The sequence below is a fragment of the Spea bombifrons genome, chromosome 1, assembly GCF_027358695.1.
Source record: "Spea bombifrons isolate aSpeBom1 chromosome 1, aSpeBom1.2.pri, whole genome shotgun sequence".
In the NCBI taxonomy this organism is placed as follows: Eukaryota; Metazoa; Chordata; class Amphibia; order Anura; family Pelobatidae; genus Spea; species Spea bombifrons.
In genome coordinates, this window is record NC_071087.1 from 77,782,137 (window position 1) to 77,801,174 (window position 19,038).

General features: G+C 40.6%; 1 protein-coding gene across 2 annotated transcripts in view; it reads left to right on the forward strand.

Moving 5' to 3' along the window:
- Positions 1-370: 370 nt before the first annotated feature.
- Positions 371-19,038, forward strand: part of EPS15L1 (epidermal growth factor receptor pathway substrate 15 like 1) — a 68,599-nt gene continuing 49,931 nt past the window's right edge. For both annotated transcript variants that reach the window (XM_053464424.1, XM_053464432.1), the window contains exons 1-10: positions 371-426; positions 11,425-11,466; positions 12,053-12,142; positions 13,892-13,939; positions 14,039-14,134; positions 14,685-14,747; positions 15,306-15,431; positions 17,265-17,324; positions 18,274-18,510; positions 18,659-18,816. In XM_053464424.1, coding sequence (XP_053320399.1) covers positions 400-426; positions 11,425-11,466; positions 12,053-12,142; positions 13,892-13,939; positions 14,039-14,134; positions 14,685-14,747; positions 15,306-15,431; positions 17,265-17,324; positions 18,274-18,510; positions 18,659-18,816 — 947 coding nt within the window. In that variant the 5' untranslated portion in view covers positions 371-399. The remainder of the gene's footprint in view (positions 427-11,424; positions 11,467-12,052; positions 12,143-13,891; positions 13,940-14,038; positions 14,135-14,684; positions 14,748-15,305; positions 15,432-17,264; positions 17,325-18,273; positions 18,511-18,658; positions 18,817-19,038) is intronic.

The window sequence follows — 19,038 nt, forward strand, 5'->3', positions numbered from 1 at the left end:
AACAGGGCATGCAAGAACGAACAACATCTGGGACACAAGCCCGGTTAATAATGCTGTCGGAGCAAACGGTGGACAGATGGCAGCTATGTATGGTTTGTATAATAAGGAAACCAACACTTTCTTTGGCCACTAATTCCGTTAGTTCCTATGATGCCCATATAGTTGTTAAGTCGTTAATACACCCTTTAAAGAAGGCAGCTCGCTCTCAGCCAATACGGCCATATCTGCCTATTTACGCATACGACCCTATAGAGGAGGCCGCGCCCTTTATCTTTAGTTACGACACCGCTGCCTTCCAGAACTCCCTTCGCCGGTCTTAATTTCAATGACCACGCCCCTCTTGGGCACGCTCCCTGTGACTGGCTGACGATGTGCGCGCTCCCGCGAGTGGCTGGAAAGATGGCGGCGCTCATCCCTCTCACACAGGTAACAACCGTCTGCTCAGTGACATTGCGGGGCTGGGAGGGAACCCGTGACCGGAACGGGCCCTGGGAATGAGGCGACTTGGAGATGTTTGCGTATTTAACACTAGAGGAGCATGCGACCAATTGCTTTGGTTCTGGGTCTCTGTCGAGATTTGATGGGGTGAGGCTGAGGCCTGGGATAGTTACTGTCAGATAGAAAGGAGTACACTTTACAACATAATGCATCGTATAGAATCACTTTACGTATACATCTAGATTGCACTGTCACTTAAAAGTTCATTCTTACACAATGCCTGTCCAGTATAGTCACTTTGTACACATCTTGGCTTCACAGCACTGTTCAAGTTGGATACATATGGTTTTCTTAGTATACAGCTGCATATTTAAATAGATCATGTATTCGCATATGTGCACTTGCATATGACTAATAGAAAATCACAAGTTGCTCTAATCATCCTGACCCTATAGCATTGATAGACCTGCTTCCTTTCATTCATACACCCTGATCTTTTATGTATTTGCATACATGCAGCACCACAGCCATCTAGGTTAGGACGTTGCGTGTTTAGGATTAGTACACTTAACATACTGACTTTGTACCACACGAATGAGCAACTTTGAGTTTGCATAACTCATTGTGACTGCAGCAAAAGCTCTACACCCAATAATAAATTGGCTGTTTAACATTACATCAGATATAGGCCTTTCACTGCCTGTCACTTATAAAACCTGATGACATAGTGTGCTTCTGTGCATCTCGACACGTCATGCTCTGTGCTGTCTATCATTTTGTAAGTGCAGCGCTGGTTCTTTCTATATAACCTATATTGTACTGATTTCACTTTGATGAGATGCTGGGGTACATTAGATAATGGATTGTGGAATCAGAATGCAAGCTTTCCTGGCATTTAGTAGCACTGCATAAAACCACAGGATGCTTTACCTAGCCCTCAGCAGTTAGCCAGTACAGCGATGGCTTGCACTTGAGTAGATGCTGTGTACGTGGTCTGCAGTCATGACGCGTAAATCAATACCGCTTTGCTGGTTTATTGTAATATGCAATCCTTCAGAGTTTCTCATGCCATTGGTGTAAAAAATGCACAGAACAGTTAAGTTGACTGTTGTTGTAAATTGTAAGGGGCTTATTCACTAAGCTGCAAATTGAGATGAAAACCCTTCATTCAAAGAACTGTATCCACTGTTTTTCTTTAAACCAGAGACTTGTAAGGGTCTGAGTTTGATGAGTTTGATGACTTTGAGACAGCTGCACACTTTATAGGTGTTGCTGTGGGATGGCCATTTACTAACACTGTTACTATGTAAGTGAATAAGGTGTATAGAATATGAATATTGTATTTTAGTTACACAATTTAATTAACAAACATTAAGGCCATTGCAAGTTCGTTAATATATATATTCTTTACTGGAGGGAGGAAAAAAGATTGCATTGTTCAATTTTTGTGCCAGTTTTGGTTGTTGAAGCAACCAGTCACTGGCAAGAAAGCGCTCGTGTTGAAATGAATGGATAACTTTCTGGGCTTGTGCCCAGGAGTCCTATTATGCTTTAAGGGACTTGTAATGAGAGCCAGCACTGAAGATGTTGGTCGGTGAGTATAATGCACACGTGTTCTCACCAATAAGCTGGTGGTGTATTTGGCATGCCAAGGTGCATGGAGTGTGGGGAGATGGTGCCAATCCATGGGGAGGGGATTCTAATGAACCCATCCCTGCATTTGAGAGAAGAAAAATAAAATATTAAAGGGACACGCCTAACATTCATTAAAGTATATATGATGGCTGGTGTGTCCCTTTAACAAGGAGGCAGAAGAAAGTTTATTCCCTTTATCTTCTTGTTTTGTAGTTCATTTTTGAAATGAAGCAGCCCATTATGTGCAGCTTAGCACGAGCCAACAAATACTGCAATATTTTGATGTTTGCTGCAAGAAGTTGATGTATGTTACAGGACAGTGATGTCCCAATAGCTTTCCACATATACACTTTGATTTGTCATACTAACAAAAGCATTGCAGTTGAGAGAAACAAATTGATCACATAGACAATGCATTACATGACCCTTTATGTTGGAGAAATGGACCTGGCGGGTCACTTATAATGTGCTGTGAATAAACGTTTTTAGGCTTGAGTTTTCATATACTGTATTACTCTTGCCCTGGTAAGAATACCTTGTATTTAGGAATACACATCTGATTAACATATATTTTGGTTCTCGCAAAGAGGTGTTATAGACTCTCTAGCTTAGGTAGAGGTGCCAAAATTACTCAGACTCATGGTATGACTTTTTTATTATTGACATAGGTGACGGTATATGATACATGCTGGAAAAGTTTAAAAAATATACACATATATGTGTATGTGTGTGTGTGTGTATATATATATATATATATATATATATATATACATACATACATACATACATACATTTTCTGTGTTTCTCATTCTTGCTCTTTCAACCTTTTGCTCTCCACACTTAGTTGTAAAGCGATGCAGCCAAAGATTTTGTATCGTATGTAATTGAGTACTATAATTTAATAATGTATTGCCATGTGTAACCAGAACCGTGCATGTATGTGTACCTACATTTCTTGTTATTTTGCTTAAGAAACTGACAAATGAAGAAAAAAAAACATACACTTTGGTTAAACTAGACTTCTGGTAAGGCCAGTACAGTGCACTTTAATTGGATCCTAATATATATATTTGTAGTCTAAGGCTCTATAACTATTCTGTACAGCACTACTGTAACCCATGAGGCTCTGTAAAATTCAGTATTACATTTTATTTTTGGTTTTTAGGTAGCATGGATGTTTTGCACTATAGATTGTGACCACAAAAACTTACATTAAATGTCAATCACAGTAAATGTTGATTATTGTTTTGTATGTAGGTACTTCGTTCTAGTGGTACTTTTCTCAGTGGGCCAGCAGCAACTTGCATTAGAATAACTATTTATTCTTATTTCTTTTTGTTAGTGTATACACGTCTTTGTATTGGGCATCTAATTGTCTGTGATCCATTTTGTCACACATCATGCATTGTTTAAATTGATGCCAATATATATACATTATTATTATAGTAATCAATGGGAACATTGCTCACAGGGGGTCTTATTAGACCACACAGAACCCTCTCCAAGTATAGCACATGGACATAAGCAGTAGGAGTAAATGTGGGAGGTTCTACAGAATCTTCAGTGCATTTGCAATAGACACTACTCTGCTACCTTATGCATTTAAGTGCAAATGATGGCCGACGTGTCCCTTTAAAAAAAAAAAAAAAAAAGTGCCCACTTTAGGGACATTTAGCGATTTTGCAGAATATCCCTCCCCAAATACTTTTGCCTTTTTCCCACCACCTAGCTGTTTTTTTTTAATTTTATTTATAATAAGTAAGGTCTTATGTCAATATGATTTAAAGAGAAACAGCCCTGCTTGTCCTGAAAAAAAATATTTTGTGTGGGTTCACTTTATATCATAGAGGGAAATAATGATTGAAGAAAGGCAAACCATAAATGCAAAATGCTCTGATGAAACGCACTGAATGGACTGAGCAGACTAGTAGAGACTCTGGAGGGTCTGTCTACATCCTGCTTCCATATCTTCTCACTTCCCCTGAGAGAAGATCATTGAGTGAGGGATCATTGGAGGGGAAAATCTTCCTTATTCCAAAAAAATAAAAAAGGGGGCAAGAAAAAAATCCTAACATATTAAAATCCCCAGCGTGCCCTGTGAAGAGCACAAACAAACCCCAAAAACAAAACAGAAAAAGGACTGATACCTTGTACATCTACCACTTGCAGGCTATTCTTAAAAAAGTGCAACAAAAAGAAAATACAACATATAGGGTACTTTGTAAGTGATCAACGTTTAACCACAGAACATGAATATAAAACCTAATAAAATAAATATTAGCATAGATCTTTTAATACATGTTAGCACTAATAATTATTACATTTTATGTACCAACATGGTTTACTTGTCCTGAACAAAATATTATTGGTGTGAGTGCAGCAAGCTCGGAAAAGAATCATGATATAACAGATTGTAAAAATGGCAAATGGGAACCCTTGGTTGTGATGGCACTAAACTGATATATTCTATTCCCGTTCCAGAACATAACTGTTTCCTTGGGTTAGTTTTTTGGCTACAAAGACAGAATTTAATGAACTGACTTTCTGATACTCTTTGTTTCCTGCAAACAAGTGTACAATGTCAATGTATGTTAAAACAAAGAAATGTCCATGAATTGTAAATTACCCTTGATAGTCTAGAGCAGGCCACTGAGTAGCCATGTTAAATGTTCTGTTCTAATCGAATGCTGTAATTGTAATCCAAATTATAGTCGTTATGTGAATGTTTCATATTGGTTTTTATTTCCATTGGGAAATCCCATGTGGGTGATTTGAGTGGAGGTTTGTGCTAGATAAGGAATAGGCATTCTTTCCTTCCTGTATGGAGATGTCAGCCCGGTAATAAATTCATGTTATGTCCATTTCCTGTTGAAAGTGCTCACTAATACATTTGAATTAAAATTGATTTGTAAAGTGAATTTGTGGATGTTATAGTTACGAACAGATGTCAGGGGTTGAATTACTCGCATGATACTTAGTTATTAGGTAAAGGAACTAACATGATTTTCTTAGGAGCCAAGAGAGGTGCATCCATGTACATCTTTGGACAAACTAGAAATGTGTTAAATACCATTATTCATTTGGGGGACCACATCCGCCTGAGTGTTATCAAATCCTGATATGTGATACAGGGGGTGTTGTGCCCAGTTTGGTCTTTATTTGCAATGAACTCAGTTTCTCTGATCACAGAATCTGAGCAGTACTGCTTTTTTGGAATTGGATGTTTATACCCATTGCAAGTATGCTAACTTACAGAATGAAAACATCCCCAGTTTTATTAAAGGCAATTTCATAAAAACAATTGAGATGTTCTCTCCTTTTGTTATGAAAGTCCCTGCAGTGTCACTGTGCTCTGCAGAATGTTCATCCTTTCCATCTTCCATGATGTGGCTTGCCAGCCATGTTAGCATGCTCGTGTGTCATTGGCACATATGAGTTACGACAGGATTCGGTGCCATGAAGAAAAAGGTTATAACTTTTAATTCTCATTGTATTTCTTTGCACTGTTCTGTTTCAGTCCCCACCCACGTCTCCTGGCCTCTTACGTGGTTCATTATAATGCCTGTGCTGAATAACCTCCACCTTGCCAGTGCTGTCATCTGAAAGCAGATAGGGCTGCAGAACCTGTTTAGGGTTACAACTTATTGTTTTATTTTTTGGATGTTGACACACTGGTCATTGGTTGGAGTCATGGGTTTCACAGATACTAGTTACTAAGTATTGCAAGTTATTTGATTATTTTATATAATTAACATAATTACATGGTTGAAGTTTAGTAAGTTATTATTAAATGCAATTGTCTTCTCTCAAAGTAATTAGGTGATGCATTACATGGAGGTACGCTATATGACCCAAAGTATGTGGGTACCTGGTCATCACACCTGTATGAACTTGTCTAAAATCTAATTCCAAAACCATGGGCATTAATATGATGTTGCTTCTACCCTTTGTCAGTTTAACAGCCTCCACTCTACTGGGAAGGCTTTCCACAAGATTCAGGAGTGTCTGTGGGAATTTGCACCTATTCAGCTAAAAGGACGTTTGTGGAGTCAGGCACTGATGTTAAATGAGGCCTAGATTGCAATCTGCATTCCAAATCATCCAAAAGGTGGTCAGAGCATTTAAGTTCCTCTACAACAAACAGATCAAACCATGTCTATGGCCTTTGCTTTGTGCACTAGGCACATTAATGCTGGATCAGGAAAGAGCCTTCCCTAAACTGGTGCCATAAAGTTGGAAACGTACAATTGTTTAAAATTACTTTGTATTCTATAGCATTAACATTACCCTTTACTGTAAGTAAGGGACCTAGCCCAGACCCTGAACAACAACCCCAGATCATTATCCCTTCTTCACTAAACGTAGTAAACATTATTCATTCTGTTAGGAAGTGCTTTCTTGGCATCTGCCAAACTCATCCATCAGAATTCCAGAAAGTAAAGCATCACTCGAGAGAACACACTTCCACTGCTTTAGAGTCCAATGTCTTTATACTACAGCCGATGCTAGGCATTGCTCCTGCTTGTGTGCAGCTACTTGGCCAGGGAAACCCATTTCATGCAGGTCCTGACACAAATTGCTTGTGCTGATGTTGCTTCCAAAGGCAGTTTGATGACGCAATGGGTGATGCTACAGAGGGAAGGTGCTACGAGCTTCAGCACTCTGCAAACCTGCTCATTGTGCGTGGTCTACCGCTTTGTAGCTGAGCTGTTATTCCTAGATGCTTCCTCTTCACAATAGTACCAGTTACAGTGGTATCGTTTATAGGATAGTGTTTTGATATCAATCAACAGTTTCTCTCTTATACCCTCACCACCATGCTGACTGATCACGTGTACTACAACTAGGAATGCAGGCCTATAGACACCAGCGTCCTAATCAGTCTGTGGTATGCTTAAAGGGGGGTACTTTAATGCATATAATAGCTGAGAAGTCCCCTGATATTGTGATGAACCTATGCATTTACCCATTTTTAACTTGCAGGAGATGTCTGCCTGCCCACATCTCCTGCCATACGATAGACTTACCGCCAAATCAGTCACAGCTTATGAGACACAGCATGCACAGAAAGCGGTCCCTTTATTTCAATGTAACGCTTACCTGCTATTGCTTCAAGAAACCAAAGAGTGGGGAGAATTGGCTCACCACGGAGCAAGATGGTAGCTGTACTTATATAAATACCCAATTTTTCTCTTAACACCTTCGTGACCAATGATGTACCATGATGGTTCCATGTGGTCAGTATACAGTAGATACCCTGCGCTTACATGCATGTGATAGCTGGTACAGCCAATTAAATGCACGGATACAGTTGAAAAAGACATGAAAATGCTCTGTAGTGTAAAATGGCCCCCGGCCCTTTAATATGCATTCTTTTTTTGGTGAAGCTTTCAGGTACAATATCCCTTTAAGTGTCCATTCAAAGTAAGTTCTTTCCTAAATAAAAAAAAAAAATATTAATAAAAACATCAAGTAGTTTAAAAAGGGTGTGCTTAAACCAAAGTTATCTATGCACCTTGTGTTATATTTGTCATTAGGCTAGGGGGTGGACACAGCTGAAATAAAGCAGACTTTCACACTTACTGTACTCTTAGTGTCTTGTGTTTTATTTCCAGTCAATAATATCACAGATAAGAATTCCAAGAATGCTGCTGACAGAAAACCTTTTTTGCAGCCTTATAATTGTATATGTAAATTTGTATTTACCTGATATATGATATAGGATGCTATAGATATTTGGGATTGGGCTAGGGAGCCCTCAAATGATCTCCTACTTCTATTATGTATAGACCATGCGGTATTCAATTAGCCTTTTTCTGCACACAGTTTTCATTCCATTAGGCACCAGGGTAATATTGATCTACTATATTAAGGATAATTGCTACTGCACTATCCCTGTCTCCATATAGAAAGAAATGAATCTATTTGTCAATAATTGGTACAGTTCAGTGTCTCCTACGCCCAAAGTATGGCAGTTGTTTAAGAACTAGAAAATATATAGTTGATCTTTATTTTCTGAAAGTATGTCATCGATATACCTAATTTGTCAATGTAATCCTCAGGGACACCTGACATTATTTGGTGTTAGACCTTCAAGCCCAACTCCTTATTAAGTCTAATGGATCCACCTGTGCACAAGGAAGAAAATACTTACAGCATACAGCTTAGTGATCCCAGAGGAAATGGTGGGATAACATGCAAGCATTGTTCATTCTGTTGCCTCAGCAGTTTTATGGATGTTCTGCTTTTTAGGATAGTCTTCCTTTTTCATTTTTCCCTCAGGTCTTTTGTTATGGTAGAACCCCTTTTTTGTCAGCAAATCTGAGGATTCCTTCCTGTGGGTGTTGGGAACTTCATAGAAACTGCAAATTTAGCTGATTCCTCATTCCTGTGATGTGTGAAGCTCTGGCCATGCAGCTAGGAATCTTCTCTTTTGCCAATGCATCTCCTTGCGGATGATCTTCTACCAAAGCGTTTATGTGATTGAAAGTTGTATATCACACTTCTACTGACACAATAATATTTTCACACGTTATCAAATTAGATATGATACTTTTGTTATGTATGACATTTGGGTGATCTGGCTACTCAAACCCTGGGCTTTTTCTAAAGGCTCTCTCTAGCACAGCAGACACTTCCCTAAATGAATCTGTGTATAAAAAGTGAATATTAAAAAAAAAATAAAACAAAAAAATAACCTTGTTTGCATATGCCTACCCAGAATCCATTGCAGTGGTGGTAGGACTACATTTCTGGCTTGTGTGGTGAATGAAGATGAGAAGATTAATTTGGAGCTTCACTGTTTTGAAATAAATGTTATTGTTAATATTGATAAAATTGGCAGTGATAAAATGATTACCCTTACTATAGTGAGTTCAGCTGTAGCTACATTATCCTTGCTGCATAACAAGGTACATATTGAGCTTCCCGACATGCCACTTCTGCTTGGGACGGTCGATGAGGTTAAAGATCTTGCTTGTAACTGGCCCGCTAAGGAGCATTGTGCCTAAGCTTACTTTGTGATGCACTAGGCGAGGGCTTGACAAATTTGTTGTGAATCTAGGCGCCAGCAAAAAAGTTAGGAGCCAGGATTTTTTTTTAAACTAACAGTTGGTCAGAAGTGATCTGATCATCATCAGCCCGCTTACTAAACTCACAGCATTTGACCTGGAAGCACCCTGGACTTTCAGGTCAGTGCTGTTTTTTTTTTTTTTTTGTTTGTTTTTAACTCTTTCAATGCTGATGTTCCAGTGGAGCACAGCATTGCCTGATATTTAGTCCCCGCAAGCTTGTGGGGACAAATGTTTGTCCCTGCAATGCCACGAATGTGTCATACACAATTGTGGCATTGAAGGGGTTAACACTGCACTGTCGCTCTCATGGAGCGATCAGGCAGCAGTGGAGGGTTGGGGCTGGTCTCCACACTCATGTGGAGACTGAAGAACCCTCTCCCCCTGTCCCTGAAGCTGACTCTGGCAGCTGGGATGCAATTGCTGGTCTATAGACCAGCCATTGCAGGGAGGAGTCTCTTTGATTACTGCTGTAGGCTTCCATGCCTACATGAGTCATCAACGGGCTTGTGGGGGCTCGTTTTTGCTGTTGCTGGTCTGCAGCAGCAGAGCCCCGTACAAAACGGGAATTAACGCCTAAAATGCTGCGATCGCGGCATTGAAGGGCTTAATGCTGCACTGTCGCTCTCATGGAGCGATCAGGCAGCAGGGGGGTGTTGTGTTAGGTCCCCACACTTGTGTGGGGACCCAATCAACACACAACCACCTTCCCTGAAGCTGCCTGTGGCAGCTGAAAACGCGATTGCCGGTTTTCCTGCAACCGCGTTTTCAGCCTACAGAATCACTCCGTGGGAGTGATCTCAGGCTCGGGGGCGGGCTAGGAGTGGCTGTGCTGGTTTTTTGTGGATGCAACAGGCTGACAAACACCTAGGCGCCAGGACAAAATTCTCTGTTGCCATGGCGACCTGGCGCCTGGGATTTCTCAAGCCCTGCACTAGGCGAACAGGCTCACCATCGTGCTACTACCACATTACCCATACAGTGAACCAGCATATGTCCATAACCCAGAGCTTAGCATGGTTGACAGCGTGTGGGATGATAAGTGGTACAGGGAGGCTGGGGCTCTGCCCTTGGTCTCGAACGGCTCCCAGCCAAGATATGCCTCTGAAAAATCACAGATTGACATTGGTGTTTATTCAATAAGCTGTGAGTAGAGATGAGATTAATCTATCAAGTAACTGGTCCTGGTGAGGTTCACCTGCACGAAAAGCTGAATTGACATCACATAATACATAGTTAAATTGTAGAGTTAATGTTCAAGAAACCTTGTTGATGTAACTTTGAAATAGCCTAACCTTTCTTACAGTAGAAGCTCTCTTGTTGGTATCATCCTTCATAGGGATACCCGGGTATCCCTATTACAGGGATGTCATATTACATCCTCTACATTAAGTACGAGCTTAAAAAATAACTATAAAAAAAGACAAAATCAATTAAGGAAATGTAATTCATTAAGTTAAAATGAATTTAAAGGGACCTCTGCAATGTCATGGCATCATTAAAATGCGATCGGTCATAAAGATTCTTGTGGTCTCTGTAAGGGATCTGTAATCATGTTTGATTGCTTTCTGCAACGCAACTGACTAATGCTTGTTTAAAGAAAAAAAAAAACCCTCCCTGCTACCATACATCACAGATACCCCACCCCTGGAATGATGATGTTTTCAGGCATATGTATATTCTATAAACAATTACTAAATTTTACCCTTTACTTTATGTGCTTGCCCTACAATATATTGTGTATTGAGACTGTGGTCTCCGTTATGTGGTGTCCTTCCAGGTCCTTGATGGGTTCCACAGAATTTGTTACTTCTTCCAACCCCCAGCTGTTTTCCGTGTATATTGGCTTAGCAAATGTTGTGTGTATTTGGAAAGTGCTCCTATTGATGGGTTGCCTTAAGCTACATATCTATGAAAAGCGTAACTTGTTCCGAATTAAATATTGTATAGGTTTCCATAGTTAAAGCTTACAACTGTTTGTATGTAAATTTAGCTACCTTTTAAAATGGGCCTGGTCTCCCAAGAGAAAAAAGTTAAACCTGGAAAAAACCGGGAGAAGCTGCAGCCCACAGCCTCCTGACTACTTGCACCACTAATTGGCTGCTTGAAGTAGGAAGAGCATTCACTTTGAACTGACTGGTGGTAAGTAAACATGTGTAAAGATGTGTTCTGCTGAACACATCTCTTGCATGGGAGAAAAACCCAAAAGAAAACCAAAAGAATAAATTTCCAAACATATTCATAGGTTTCACTTTTCTCTCTTCTTTTTTTTTTTCTCCAGCTTTCAAGTGGCAATCCATTATATGAAACATATTACAAGCAGGTAAGATGAATGAAAACACATGAAAATATATTTAGATTAAACAAAGAGAGGTACAAGGTGTTTGGTGGCTTCTCGGATGGAACCCATGTGCTGCTGCCACTATCTTTCCATTTCCTTAATTTCTCCCCTCTTCTCCAATCTCTTCCCCTTTTCCCCCATGCCTTTTTTTAAATTCCTTCGATGGGAGCTCTGCTTCAGCGATCCATTGCGGTGTCCGCGGCTTCAGTGCGGAGCATCAATAGCTGTCATGCTTTGCCAGGAGCAATGAAACAGAGGTCTGACTTGCTTGTTGTGGTCTGGGTGCCATAGGCACTTTCCTAGGTGAAGTAAATGTAAACATGTTTTTTTACCTAAATCTAGCTATAGCAAAGCTAAGAAAAATGTCACTACCACTAGGATTCAATGGTTTTAAGCCATTCAGAATTACAAGTTTGTAGCATTTTTTAATGTGTAGTACTAAACCTGTATTTTTTTTTTGTTCACCATAAACAAGTGCACATATATTTTTTTTTGTATGAACAAAGGGCTGAAGACAGACACAACCAGCCATAGTCTTAATTGATGGCATATTGTACTTACCTTGCAGGTCGATCCTTCTCATACTGGAAGAGTAGGACCAGCAGAAGCTGCTCTCTTCCTCAAAAAGTCTTCTCTTTCAGATAATATTCTCGGGAAGGTATATATTTTTCTTATAAACTGTTAACACTCTTCCTTTATGAAACACAAAAGAAATGTATTCAGAGCTGTGTTTAGACCAATAGTCTGTGGTAATGGTTATATGATTTATACACAAATGTGTGGTAATTTATGTATATGATAAATTATGTTTCTGGTGATTATGGTCCGGGTTCGGACAGGTAAGGCCTCGGAGCCTCATTTGAGAAACTCACTGGAGTTAATACCACTGAACCTGGGACAACTTATAATACTCTTCTTTATCTCCTACCTGAAAATTGCCCCAGGGCCCCCAGCTTGCCTGTGCCAACTTTTGCCCCCAACCAGCCCTCCCCCTCCTGCTTACACCACTTAACTGCAGGAGTGATGTCTCTATGCGAAGACTGATTCATCATGCATGATCCTTATATTTTCCATGCCACTAGCTGCAGGTGATACCCTCCCCTAACGGCATTAAAGGGGTGGACAAGAGGTCACATGGGACCTGTAATGATTTGTCATGCCTATGCCCAAGACAAAGCTTCACAAACTCTTGTAGGAAAGGTACCAAGTAGAGCCCTGCGCGGGACTGCTTTTTTAATCCTGCTCCCGCCCGCTCCCACTGATATTTTTTTTGTCCGCTCCCGCCACGTGTGAGTGTTCCGCTCCCGCCACGTGTGAGTGTTCCGCTCCCGCCACGTGTGAGTGTTCCGCTCCCGCCACGTGTGAGTGTTCCGCTCCCGCCACGTGTGAGTGTTCCGCTCCCGCCACGTGTGAGTGTTCCGCTCCCGCCACGTGTGAGTGTTCCGCTCCCGCCACGTGTGAGTGTTCCGCTCCCGCCACGTGTGAGTGTTCCGCTCCCGCCACGTGTGAGTGTTCCGCTCCCGCCACGTGTGAGTGTTCCGCTCCCGCCACGTGTGTGTTCCGCTCCCGCCACGTGTGTGTTCCGCTCCCGCCACGTGTGTGTTCCGCTCCCGCCACGTGTGTGTTCCGCTCCCGCCACGTGTGTGTTCCGCTCCCGCCACGTGTGTGTTCCGCTCCCGCCACGTGTGTGTTCCGCTCCCGCCACGTGTGTGTTCCGCTCCCGCCACGTGTGTGTTCCGCTCCCGCCACATGTGTGTTCCGCTCCCGCCACATGTGTGTTCCGCTCCCGCCACATGTGTTCCGCTCCCGCCACATGTGTGTTCCGCTCCCGCCACATGTGTGTTCCGCTCCCGCCCACCTCGTTTTTATTATTCTTACTTAAGATTAAATGTAATTGAAATAACACTTGTGCCTTAAGTTCATACTACCTACACTACTATGTATAAAGTTGTAGTTAGAATTGGCATGTATGCAGTGCCAAAAATTTGCTCTTGGCTTTACACAGTGTGGGTTTTACCAAACTGATAAAGGTAAATGTCAATGTCCTGCTCGCAACCTTTGTTATGTATACAAACCACTATATTGTGGTGAACGGAATTACTAATTACTAACAAGTCAAAAAAGTCTATATAGTGACAGCTTTCCAGAAATAGTGCAAATAGTAGCATAACGCTGTAGAAGTAATATTTCTACATAACACACATCCTCCCCACCGGCTGGCATTTTACCGTAATACGTTATTTGAGGAATAAGTAATTCAGAGCAATTCTTTGTTTAAATATTTTATTTGAACATACTCGATTAAACAACATGTTTAGAGAGCAGCTTATTATGTAAACTTTTACTGGTGGCGTATTGCTTTATTTTTGGAGGTGTGTTCCGCTATAGTGTGTTTGTTTTTCAACAGATTTGGGACCTTGCTGATCCAGAAGGGAAAGGCTATTTGGATAAGCAGGTATATAAAACACAACATTCAGGGATATTTATCAGTGAACAGCCTTGTGCTTGCCTTTCCTTGATAACATTTTTAATTCACCTTTTGTTCTTTTCCCAGGGGTTTTATGTAGCTCTTAGGCTAGTTGCCTGTGCACAGAGTGGGCATGAAGTGAACTTGGCCAGTTTAAACGTCCCTGTGCCGCCTCCTAAGTTTGTAAGTGTCTTATTTGATATGGCATCTCCCTTTTTTTTTTTGTGGTGTCAAATGCATTTTTTTTTCGTCCATCCTCATTGTTTGTATGAAGCCACCCTTGTCTCTGCACTGGCACTTTACTCACTTTATCTAGAACTGTGTCTAATAGGTCATCTTTAAAATATAATCTCCAGCCCTTAAAGACATAGCTTTTGTAGATACGCTTAAGAAGATAAATAAACTTGCTTGTCATGGGGTATCCAGCCATGGAAAATAGGGCTGAGGTGTGCACTTTGTAGTAATGCGAGATTGCAACACTCTGTAAAGCGTAATACCTACATGCATTGGTGATTTTTGCATTGGTGTTCGAATACGTTTACACTTTTTGTTTTTTTGAATGGTATTTTAATATGCTTTTTCTACCTCTATTTGGGAATGATTTGATTATCATTTGAGTCAATATCATTGTTGCATTAATTTCTCACCTTATAACTGCTTTTTTGCTATTTGTTATTCAATCGATGTTCTGTATTTCCTGTTCCTAAAATGCATACATTTTATTACGTTTTAGCATGACACCAGCAGTCCGCTTTTAATTACTCCTCCCCCTGCCGATGGACATTGGTCAGTTCGGGTAAGAGCTTTATTTAAAAAAAAATACGTGCAAAATATATGCAGTAAACAGCTGAGGATTATTTTAAAATCAAAATATATGTCATAAATCAATATGTTTAAAATACTTTGTAAAATCTCTGCAGTGGCAAAAGCATAAGGAACTGTGCAGGAAAGCCTAAAAATAAATACTAGAAATAATATATATATATATATATATGTAACATTTTTCTATTCTATGTAGATGTTATTTAGTAAGTGTCCTAAAATCAGGACATTTGTGATATGTATAGTAATCCTAACAATTTTCCAGTTTTAGGGGATTAACAGTCTGTGTACCATACACATATTTACATATCATGTCATCTTCAAATTTAGGTGTACATTATGGCTTATTAGCGAAATCCTGAGTTTTACTGTAAACTTAAAAAAAAGTTTAAAGAGCGTTCATTTTAAAATAACTTTTGCATTTTCAAAATGTTACTGTGTGGCATTCCTGGTTTAAGCTAAAACTACATTTTATTATATGCTTCAAATATCATTATTCTAAGTTAACTAGAATCATATTTATTTTATCCAGACAGAAGAGAAATCAAAATTTGATGGTATTTTTGACAGTTTATTGCCAGTCAATGGCTTACTTTCTGGAGACAAGGTGAAACCAGTGCTTATTAACTCTAAGCTACCTCTGGACATCCTGGGAAGGGTAAGTGTGCTTTGTCTGTATTCTTTGGAAATCACAAATGGTCAGCACTTGCTTGATATTACTCATAATTTCTAACTGATACAGAATCCAACTTCTACACCCCTGCGGTGTAAGATACTTATTTCCTGTGATGCAATCTTAGCCCCAAATGCTGTGGTTGTCTGTAAGCAGTATTGGTATGGATCTGCCACTAATACCGTATTTGTTCGATTATAAGACGACCCTGATTATAAGACGACCCCCCAAATCTTAATATTAATTTAGGAAAAAAAGAAAAAGCCTGAATATAAGACGACCCTATAGGAAAAAAGTTTTGCCAGTAAATGTTAATTCATTTAAACACTTTTTTTAATAAAAGGTATGCTTGAGAAAAATATTTTGGTTTTATTTCCTTCTATTTTCCAACCTGCCCCCCAGTTATGCACATCTGCCCCAGAAGTGCCTTATACCCCCTATATGCCACTGTGCCCCATGATATGCCTTTTAACCCTCTAAATGCCAGTGCCCCATGATATGCCTTTTAACCCTATATGCCACTGTGCCCCATGATATGCCTTTTAACCCTATATGCCACTCTGGCACTTAGAGGGTTAAAAGGCATATTATGGGGAAGAGTGGCATATAGGGAGGTTTAAGGCATTTCAGGAGGCAGAGTGGCATTAAAGGGGTTAAAAGGCATTTCACAGAGCACTCTGCCTCCAGAAATGCCTTACACCCCCCATTTAACACTCCCCCTCCCTCCTCCAAACTTACTGGTGCTTCTGAGTTGGGGGGGCGCATAACACAGGAGGGTCCAGGTCCCCTGCATCTGAGCGCCAGGTGCTTAGTCCGGGCAGCATGTAGAGCTCCACGCGAATCGCGTAGAGCTCTACACGCTGCCCGGACTAAGCACCGGGGACTCAGAAGCCCCGGTAGGTTGGAGGGGGCATAACACAGGAGGATGCAGGTCCCCTGCATCCTCCTGTGTTATGCCCCCCCCCTCCAGCTTACCGGTGCTTCTGAGTCCCCAGTGCTTAGTCCGGGCAGCGTGTAGAGCTCTACGCGATTGTATCGTGTAGAGCTCTATGCGATTATATCGCGTAGAGCTCTACACGCAGCCCGGACTAAGCACCGGGGACTCAGATGCACCGGTAAGTTGGGTCGGGGGTTAACACAGGAGGATCCAGGTCCCCTGCATCTGGGTCCCCAGTGCTTAGTCCGGGAAACGTGTAGAGCTCTACGCGATTGTATCGCGTAGAGCTCTACACGCAGCCCGGACTAAGCACCGGGGACTCAGAAGCACCGGTAAGTGGGGGGGAGGGGGTTAACACAGGAGGATCCAGGTCTTCTGCATCGCTGCGGGGGATCTGGATCTTAGTCTCATAATCAGACCTATTTGAGGTCTGATTATAAGACGACCCTGATTATAAGACTAGGGGTATTTTTGCTCTGGAAAAAAACTCGTCTTATAATCGAGCAAATACGGTAGTTTAAATGGAATCCAATTAAGAATACATGACACCTCCCACTAAACAAGAATTGCGGTATAAACATAACTTGCCTTTTGGACGTATTTACTAACTTTGGTATTGGGACTAGAATTAAATAGTTAAATGTTCTGATGTATGTGTTATTACTGGAAAAGGCATCCCATTCATTATGCCTGAACTTTGAGTCAAATAACTGCTGGAGACAGAACATCTGAAAAAAGTTGTGCTGCTTATATAGTATATAGTATAGAGGACACTCCATTATTGTGTAGTGTACAATAGACTTACTATGCAGGTATCCTTTAACGGTAACAATCAATAGGTTGAGGTTTTTGGTGTATTAATAATGGTCCTTTAAACCTAGGTGTGGGAGCTGAGTGACATAGACAAGGATGGACATTTGGACAGGGATGAGTTTGCAGTGGTAAGTTCAATTTTTTTATTTATAAATGGCAATGATGTTTCCACACTGCATTGAGGAATGTTCTAAAATTAACAATCCACAAGTCTCTTTAAAACCAAGCAACCGATTGACGTTGTTGCAGGAAGTGTGCAATGAGCAGCATATGACTTTTAGGATTTTTGTGCATGTCTGTGTGTCATTAAATATGAAACCTTTACTGGATTGCAAGCTTTCTCTTCTTCAGGCGTATTATACTTTTGAAGCAGAATTTGCTCACAGATTTGCTTTATACAGTAACATACAGTTGGTCACAACTAGATAGAGATTGTGAATTGATATTACATTTGTGCAAAATATGTCGTTAGTGTGAATTGCAGCATTTGGCCTAAGAAGTCACTTTTGGTGATGTAAAGTGCCACATGCTATATTTCTGTATTTCTGTGTACAAAATTGATTTTTGTGGATAGTGTGGCAAATTCTTTATCATGATTTAGGCTTATTTAAGGGTGTACATTTTGAGATAAATTTGTCACACTATCCGCACAATCAATCTTTAGTCTACAACGCCAGAAGAGACATAAATAAGCAAGATAAATAATAAATAAGCAAGACATAAATTAGCATTTCCTTTTGACATCACTGTGAGAATGTAATCTCAATTCACAATCTTTGTATTTTGCTGTGACTGTATGTTAATGTATAAATGTATGATCAATTTCTGCTTCAAATGTATAATATGCCTGAAGGAGAGACCTAGATAGTCTTGAAAACTTGCAATCCATTATACTTCAGTTAGCCAATAAAGGTATTATCTTTACTGAATTTGCGATCTGCCCGTTTGCCACCAACCTGCAGTCTTAGGCCCATTTGGCCTAAACCAGAATATGCCACGTTACGTGTGCTTGTGTGTTGGCTCACTGTTGCCCAGTGTGAGGTTTATTAACTGACGTGATGTCTCTGTACATTACAGGCCATGCATCTTGTATATAGAGCTCTTGAAAAGGAGCCTGTGCCATCCGTATTACCTCAGTCTCTGATCCCGCCAAGTAAGAGGAAGAAGACTCCAACGTTTCCAGGAGCCGTCCCTGTACTTCCTGCCAGTCCTCCACCTAAGGACAGTTTACGTTCCACCCCGTCTCATGGCAGCATGAGTAGTTTAAATAGTGCCGGCAGCTTGTCTCCAAAGCACTCCTCCAAACCAACACAGGTATTTATTGTGCCTTGAGAAAAGAAAAATGGGATTTTACGTGGGCAGTTTACAAGCTGTCTTGCAGATATCACAAAACATTGTAAAAGACTGAACGAGAAACCACTGAACCCAACAGTGTCAAATGCAACTGCTTTTTTTTTTAAAGCCTACAGTAAATTGGGTGGTTCCCCTGAGCGAGAAGATGCGCTACGATGACATCTTTCTGCAGACGGACCTGGACATGGATGGATATGTGAGCGGGCTGGAAGTAAAAGACATCTTTATGCAGTCTGGATTGCATCAAAGTATGCTCGCGCACATATGGTAAGAGAGGACAGTGCAACCACAAATCTATCCCGGTAATTTGGTGTTCTATTAGCAAGCCAGTATGTTAGAGTGAAACCATGATCCTCCAATCTAACCATTAAACAAATACTTTTTGTTTTTCTGATGCATTACTTACTTGTACCGTTGCATTGCAAATGTCATGTAATGTTAATGAACTGTTTTCCTTTTTTTGTTTTTTTTTTAAATGTTTCAGGATGA